We start from the raw sequence: 8,343 nt of genomic DNA, 5'->3' as shown, positions 1-8,343 counted from the left end.
GAAATATCTACTAATACGAGGTATAATTGTATTAATAATATGCGAATAACCCACATATATCTAATGTCAACACGAGAAAATGTACTTCAACATTAAATAACCTCGAAAATATTAAATTCTTGAAGAAAAAAAATTATCATGATTTTTTTTCTAATTTTTCCTAATTTAATAGGGCCTCAAAATACATTAATTTTGAATTCCACCAAACCTATCTTATGGCATTCCAAACCTATATTTTTCCAGAAAAGTTTTAGCAATTATATTTGCCAAAATACCATTGATATTTTAAAAATACCAATTTCTAAGATTTCTAAAAATGATTTCTATAAAATTTTTATAAGAATCCCATCGTTCACAAAATTTCCAATTCCACCAGACAATTCTCAAATCCAATGAAAATTTATAATTTTAATGGATTTTCTAATTCTCTAAATCAAAAAATATATTTTTAAAGAAATTTGAATGGTCACGGGTGCCCGAACGGACACACCACATGCCAAACACCAACCCCACATTTTTCAAAAATTTAAAATAACCTTTGTCTAATTTTCCACTAATTTCTTGGAATTTTTTAAAATTTTTAATTTACCCCAAACGCATTTAGAATACGAACGATCAAAAAATTTTAGAATCCCAACGGTTTTTCCAAAATACGAAAAGCCAACAGTTTCAGGAAAATGAAAAGACAAAAAAAAAATTCGGAATGTGAAAGGTCAAAAGTTTTCAGAATCCGAAAGGTCAAAAGATTTTCCGGAATTCGGAAAGCCAAAAGGTTTCGGGAAAGCGGAAAGCCAAAAAAAAAACTCCAAGAGAAATTTTCAGAGAAAAAGAAAATTTTAGAGAGAAATGAAAATTTTCAAATCTCTTTCCTCTCTTTTTTTCCTTTTTAGAGAGTCCCACGCACATGGGAGAGCATTCAATGCATCAACATGCTACCCCCTACTATATTTCAGCAGAAAATCGGTAGAAATTTGATCGCGTACCCGCGAAAAAACCCGCAAAAATGTATAAAAATATATTTTTAACCATAAAAATGCTCAAACAATTTCTAAAAAATTAGGAAAAAAATCTTAAAATTTTTAGAAATTTAGGGAATCGTTTTACCAAAAATATCCACGATAAAATATGTGGTATTTTTGTAAAAATATTCATTAATTCTTATTTTAAACCACAAAAAATAGAAAAAAATAACATTAAACTCACGTAATTTCCCCGCAACATCGATTCGTCCATTGAATAGTAGTAACACACGTTCCAATCACCATATCGATGATCCACGTACAAATCATCAACACAAATTAGTAAAATAATATTTTTATTAATAAATATTAGATTTTACTTCAAAAAATATCAAAAATTGCAATAAGAAAGAAAAATTAACAACAATTAACTAGAGATTGCTTTGATACCACTCTTAAAACCATAAGATCTCTCTAGATAATTGTTATGCATAAACATACATAAATCAGGCATAAACTCATCCACCCGACCACCCCCGAGTCCAAGGGATGCACACATGAATTATAATGAAATACATCATACCTTTACCTTGATGTCTAACACCATCAAGAGGTATAACTCCAATCCAAAAGCATGTAGCTATAGTGTGAAATGGTAGGTGAGTAGATATGATCCTCTACACAAGAGACCATAGCCTAAGCCTCCAAGTCTCTCTTGAGTATGCCCCATGCCCCTATTATATAGGAGGGCCCTCAAGTGACTCTTGACTCTCCATTTCCCATGTGTGACCCTTGGATGCCTGACCCTAACCTTAAACCTTAAGATTAGTCCTAACCCATGCTCCACTAGAGCTTGTTCCCATGCTCCCATGCTCACAAGCCTAATGTGGGTTAGCCTCCTAGTATATGCACACATAATGTGCATATAACACATAACTACATGCACAGGCAACACTTATGTTAAGTATCTTGTGACTTTCAAGAATCTTCCTATGCTAAATGGATGCTATAAAGGTTTTTCCATTCTTACTAAAACCTCATCCACTCATACCATCCACGCAATTGAGGTCAATTATAACCCAAGAAAGAGAGAATGTTAGTCATAACCTCTATGGTGAAGTGGGATGCCTATGCAATCATTACTTACACATGGGAATGTGGATGTGATGCCATTATTTTATTCCATATGTGTGACATTGTTTATCAAGGATATTCTATGCGTGGAATGTGTCGTTTATTTATATCATTTTCTAGGATTAATGTATTTAATCAGATGTGAGTGACGCTAGTATGATATAGGTAGGATTAATGTGTTTAATCGGTTTTATGCACTCACTAATATTATTTTAATGAAGGTGATGATTGAGTGGCGGACTATTTGTTAGTCACGGGTGGAACCACAATGAGATATCTTGGAAGACATGTGAAAACTTATTATGGTTACATATCTTGGAAGACATGTGAACACTTGTTATGGTTACATATTTTGGCATTTATATTTTTGGAAGGCTAAGGCCTCAAACCTTATACATACCAATTAGTATTCATACTTTTGGTAGGCCCAAGACTTGATGGAGTATCATGCCACTTACCCATAAGAATCTAGTTTCTACACTTAAGTATTTTGTAAAAGTCATTAATATCATAAATAATAGAAGTTGAAGGACTTGAGATTCTACAAATCATTAGACTCCCAAAAAAATCAATAAATGCATATGTGTCAACATGTGTAATAAGCATAGTCAAAGACACAAATCTTCTAAATCTAGGCTTTTATACCATGAGAAAATTTCAAGTCTTAAATGATGCTTTTTATAGCTAGTTGAAATAGTTATAAAGGAACACACATTCAAAAACTATGATGAGAGTCTAAAAAATCTCATAGTAGCAGACAACAAAAGTAAGTAGATACCAATAAATAATCTCATAGCATATATCATGGTTATAAGATCTCAAGAGTCCATAAGCCAATTGACCAAAAAGATAGAGACTTTATATATGCAAAGAACCCATTAAAAAGAGAAGACAAAAAATTGCAACCATGGCATGAAATCGGGATAATATTATCCAACAATAGTCCAATCAAAACTTGAGGGATGATGATGCACCCACTAGAAGAAGTGTAAATGTCAGCTCCAAGAGTAAGTTTCAAGGCCGTCTCCACTAAAAGAGGGTCCCACTAGGAACATAAAATAGTAGAAACTCTAAGAAACTACATGCATTGGAAAGAGAAACCCCGACTTCAATCACCTTCAAGTCAAACTGCATTAGAGGAAAGAATGGATGGTTTGCACATAGATATAGTTTCAAGTCTATCCAACAAAGCTTGTACAACTTTGCATCACCTTGAAACTATACCAAGAACATGGATGGAATTCTATAATTGTACATACATCCTAGACTATTCCCTTAAAGATTCCATGGTTCTTTTAATCTCAAGTACTACACAAAAAAAAGGCTATTAGAACTTCTAGAAGGCTAAGGTTTGAAAAGATTAATGTAAACATGAAAAGACTGTAATATCATGAACATGAAAAGACAAATACATTAATACAAATAGAACTCAAAGTAAAAGTAGCATCACTTGGAGTAGAGGTCACATTGAAGTCGAGATACTTAGATTATAAGTGTGAGCAATTATTTTCCTTTTTAACTCTTAAAAACTAAAGCAAACCTATTCGAGAAAGCATAACGCAGAAAGCGAGGTTGACAAACATATAAGTAGTCTCGTGCATGACAGAAAGACCGCAATCCGTCACAATGGCGTGCTCTAGAGCTACAAGCTACATGCTGCTCCTGGCTTTTTCTGTTGCGCTGATGATAGGGGCGAGCGGCGCTCTGCAGTACCCCTGCCGGCGGGGCTTCGATGAGCTCCCGTTTTGCAACACGTCGCTGCCGGTAGAGGCGCGCGTGGCGGATCTGGTGGGGAGGCTGACGCTGCACGAGAAGGTGCGGCAGCTGGTGAACTCGGCGGTCGGGGTGGCACGGCTTGGCCTCCCCCCCTATGAATGGTGGTCGGAGGCACTGCACGGCGTGTCCAACGTGGGGCCGCGCACTACATTCGGTGGCGCGATACCCGCCGCCACCTCTTTCCCCCAGGTCCTCCTCTCCGCCGCCTCTTTCAACGCCACCCTCTGGCGTAATATCGGAGAGGTAAGTCACTCGTACTCATCCCCCGCAACCAAACTTTCTCAATTCAGTAACAGCCCAATAGACAGCGGACCGTGTGTGTGTGTGTGTGTGTGTGTGTGTGTGTGTGTGTGTGTGAGAGAGAGAGAGAGAGAGAGAGAGAGAGAGAGCTCTTTAGACAGTGGACCGTGTGTGTGTGTGTAACAGCCCAATAGACAGTGGACCGTGTGTGTGTGTGTGTGTGAGAGAGAGAGAGAGAGAGAGAGAGAGCGAGCTCTTCAGAGAAAGCTTTAAATCAGGAAACTTTTATATTAAAGCATTAACGTATGAGCTATGATCAGACCTTAATTGAGTTGTTTAATTGACTCTTATCACGTTGTGCAGGTTATTGCAACAGAAGCAAGAGCCATGTACAACATGGGCCAGGGCGGCCTAACCTTCTGGAGCCCTAACATCAACATATTCAGGGATCCAAGGTGGGGGCGTGGCCAAGAGACCCCAGGAGAAGACCCTCTTGTAGTTAGCACTTACGCAGTTAATTTTGTCAAGGGCCTTCAAAGCATCGACCCAACTGACCCCCAAAAGTCCCTCAAAGTGGGAGCTTGCTGCAAGCACTACACTGCTTATGACTTGGATCAATGGGAAGGCATTGATCGATTCCACTTTAATGCAAAGGTAAAATCCATTACTCCCTCCCTCCCCCCCCCCTCTCTCTCTCTCTCTCTCTCTCTCTCTCTCTCTCTCACACACACACACACACACACAGTGGGGAACTTGGTCAAGCCAAAACTGGCTTTCAAAAAAAGCATATAAAAAGCACCGAAATCTTACTTTTTAGATTTTCTTTTGTGTAAATTTTCTCTTGATTGCTTTTCTTTATTTAATTAGTTAATCGGTGGGGTAGCAAGAGGATTAAATTTTTCTAAGCCCCTATACTCAAAAAAAACATGAGAATCTCTTGTGTAGTATTATATTGTATAATGAACTTTGCTTTTGCTTTTATAAATCCCCAATGCATGATGTTGTACCACACATAATCTCTCAAAAACACAAGTTTAATTTTATAAAGTCGAAGCTTTGATGGCTCTTGATTTATTTTTCGATTTGATAATGATTAAGTGAATGGAATGTGTTTGAATGCAGGTAACAGCACAAGACTTAGGAGATACTTATCAACCACCCTTTCAAGCCTGTGTGGAAAAGGGTGATGTGGCATGTGTGATGTGCTCCTATAACCGTGTAAATGGAATCCCAACTTGTGCTGATAAAGATCTACTCAAAGACGTTGTTAGAAAACAATGGGGACTTGATGGGTAAGTACCTAACATCTACACTAGCAAATTATTGAACTAGTTTGGTAATTAAAGTCAAGTATCATGATAATTATTGGCTAATTCAACCAGCATTGATTCTTAAATATTATGATTCTGATAGTTCCATAATAAGGGGTATTCTGATTCTGATACGTCCATAATAAGGGGCATTCTATCTTCAACAATCATGATAATTATAGGCTAATTTAACCAGCATTGATCCTTATGATGCTGATAGCACCATAGTAAGGGGTATTCTATCTTATAACTATCATGCCTAATTATTGGCTAATTTAACCAGCATTGATCCTTATGATTCTGACAGCACCATAATAAGGGGTCCTCTATCTTCATGATTTCTTATGCAATTTTTGTGGGTTTTTCAGCTACATTGTTTCTGATTGTGACTCGGTAAGAGTAATGTACAAGTCCATACACTACACAAAATCACCGGTGCAATCGGTAGCAGATTCAATACTTGCAGGTAAAGCTGTTAGGATTAGTGCTGGTTTATAATTAGTGATATAATTATGTGGGCTTAAATGGATGATTGATAATCTAATCAATATTGTGCTGACGATGGTGTAACAGGGCTGAACCTTAATTGTGGATACTTTTTATCAAATTACACGCAGAAGGCGGTGGAGGAGGGGTTAATAGAGGAGGAAGATGTGGACAAATCACTGGATTATTTGTATAAGACGTTGATGAGGCTGGGGTATTTCGATGGGAATCCAAGGAAGCAGAAGTGGGGGCAGGTGGGGGCAGACGAGGTGTGCACGGATGGGAACAAGGGGCTGGCAGTGGAGGCTGCGAAGCAGGGAATTGTTCTGCTCAAAAATGAAGGCCAGGCGCTGCCACTGTCAAAGGACCTCTACAAGGTGGCTGTCATCGGCCCCAATGCAGACTCGACCAAGATGTTGATCGGCAACTACGCAGGTAGGAAACCGCCCCAACACAATACTAGTAGGCATTCTTTGCTCATTCTCATCATTTTACGTGTTTCCTGCCCCCTCCAGGCTTGCCATGCAGGAACACTACCGCTTTGCGTGGGATCGAGCGCTACGTCGATACCCTGCACGTCGAGGGTTGCAAGGGCGGGGTCGCATGCAACCACACGGGCTTCCTTTCTGTTCTTGAACAACAGAAGGCCATTTCCGCCGCCAAGCAGGCGGACGCCGTGGTTCTCGTGATGGGCCTTGACCAAACCCAGGAGCGCGAGGGCTTCGATCGCACCAGCCTCCTCTTACCCGGCCACCAGCAAGCCCTCATAGAAAACGTCGCCAACGCCGCACGTGGGCCCGTCATCCTCGTCGTCATGTCCGGTGGGCCCCTCGACCTCTCCTTTGCCCACACCAGCCCGGCCATCCACAGCATCCTTTGGGCGGGCTACCCGGGAGAGGCCGGTGGGGATGCCCTTGCCTCTATTCTCTTTGGAGACTATAACCCTTCCGGGCGGCTTCCCAATACTTGGTACACCCAAAGCTACACCAAATGGCCCATGACGGACATGCGCATGCGACCTAACCCCTCCACCGGCTACCCCGGTCGCACCTATCGCTTCTACAACTCACCCTTCACAACACTCTATGAATTTGGGCATGGCCTCAGCTACACAAATTTCTCCATCTCCCTCTCCACCAATGCCACCACCTTCAAACTCACCACCACATCTGCTAACAACTCTTCTTGCTTGATCCTCAACTCCCAAACCATATGTGATGTTCTCGATGTGGGCGAAATTACGGAGTGCCCCGTGGTGGAAGTTAATGTCGAGGTACACAATGAGGGCCAACTAGATGGTGCCCACAAAGTTCTCCTCATGTGGCATCCTCCCACACTCATCAACAATGAGATACTAGGAGCACCCATGCGCCAACTTCTTGCCTTCCAACCTCTATGGGTACCTGCCAATAAGTCCAACAACATATCCTTCCCAATCAATGTATGCCAACAATTGTCACTCCTTGCTCCAGATGGTCTTACTAGAGTTCTTCCACTCAATTCGCACACCCTTTATGTTGTTACATCCTCTCCTTCCTCTCCTAGTATTCCCCTCATACTTACAACGTTGTAGCATTCACGATGTAGTACTATTTTGTGGCATTAACAACTTTGTAGCGTTCATGATGTAATACTACTTTTATTTGCTAAATTTAACATCAAGCTTCTCAATTTTATCAATATGGTTCTTAAGACAAGTAGCCTTTTGAATCGTAAATTTCAATTGGTATTATAGTGTGGTTCTTAAGACAAGTAGCCTTTTGAATCGTTAATTTCAATTGGTATTATTTTTATCATACTATACACCAAAATTACATTAAATTCATTTCTTATTCCTTGAGCTTGATTTCTCTTTAAATAAGGTTTTGATTCAAATATTCAACTTGTACAATGGTTTCACGACTTTAAAAAAGGCATTTCATGCAGTTCAATTTTAAATGGTACTCCCTTCACTAGGATGGAGATAACATGATTGCATGCATTTTCCTATTAAGAGTTCAAGGTTATATTATGTACTTCGCTACACAACATTCCCATAATCTATTCCTCCATAGCTCTCACATTTCAACAAAGATTGCCTTATGCTTTCCATGGATTCGTATAATACTGGAAGCCGATAAATCCCATGCTAGCTCCTTTTTTGGGGGTACTTTTTGTTTTATGTGCAAGGAAGTTTTAATGTAACTTTCATATTTTTATACACTTTTTGGATTTTTTCATACTTTCTTTCACTAGAAGGAAGTTTGAATGTAACTTTGGTATTTTTAAATAAGGTGGAAATGTGGCCCCCAAAGGACAATCCTATTTTCGCAAGGATACTCAAGTGTGGAAATACCACCGTGACATACTCCATCATGGGGTGCTAGGCAATCACCCTTATGCCCTATGTTTATACTTCATTACTATCTTTATTAAAAAAACTCTTAAAAAATCAAAAA

At 39.5% G+C, this 8,343-nt stretch overlaps 1 protein-coding gene across 1 annotated transcript; it reads left to right on the top strand.

Moving 5' to 3' along the window:
- Positions 1–3,599: 3,599 nt before the first annotated feature.
- On the top strand, positions 3,600–7,585 carry LOC147603883 (putative beta-D-xylosidase 5). Its single transcript, XM_086795872.1, has 6 exons — positions 3,600–4,112; positions 4,473–4,763; positions 5,232–5,401; positions 5,788–5,885; positions 5,993–6,340; positions 6,421–7,585. Exons 1-6 carry the CDS (start codon positions 3,693–3,695, stop codon positions 7,476–7,478), a joined length of 2,385 nt encoding a protein of 794 aa, XP_086651998.1. The 5' UTR covers positions 3,600–3,692; the 3' UTR covers positions 7,479–7,585.
- The last annotated feature ends 758 nt before the right edge of the window (positions 7,586–8,343 follow it).

This window comes from Cibotium barometz, chromosome 63, assembly GCF_041138505.1.
Source record: "Cibotium barometz isolate CiBa-2024 chromosome 63, ASM4113850v1, whole genome shotgun sequence".
Classification (NCBI taxonomy): domain Eukaryota; kingdom Viridiplantae; phylum Streptophyta; class Polypodiopsida; order Cyatheales; family Cibotiaceae; genus Cibotium; species Cibotium barometz.
The sequence above is the reverse complement of the archived record's forward strand: the minus strand, read 5'-3'. Positions and strand labels throughout refer to the sequence as shown.

Bases quoted from the DNA above. Each gene is read 5' to 3' on its own strand.
- LOC147603883 (XM_086795872.1), top strand. From the start codon at position 3,693: ATGACAGAAAGACCGCAATCCGTCACAATGGCGTGCTCTAGAGCTACA. The intron at 4,764-5,231 runs GTAAAATCCATT...GTTTGAATGCAG, and splicing joins GATTCCACTTTAATGCAAAG to GTAACAGCACAAGACTTAGG. The intron at 5,402-5,787 runs GTAAGTACCTAA...TGGGTTTTTCAG, and splicing joins AAACAATGGGGACTTGATGG to CTACATTGTTTCTGATTGTG.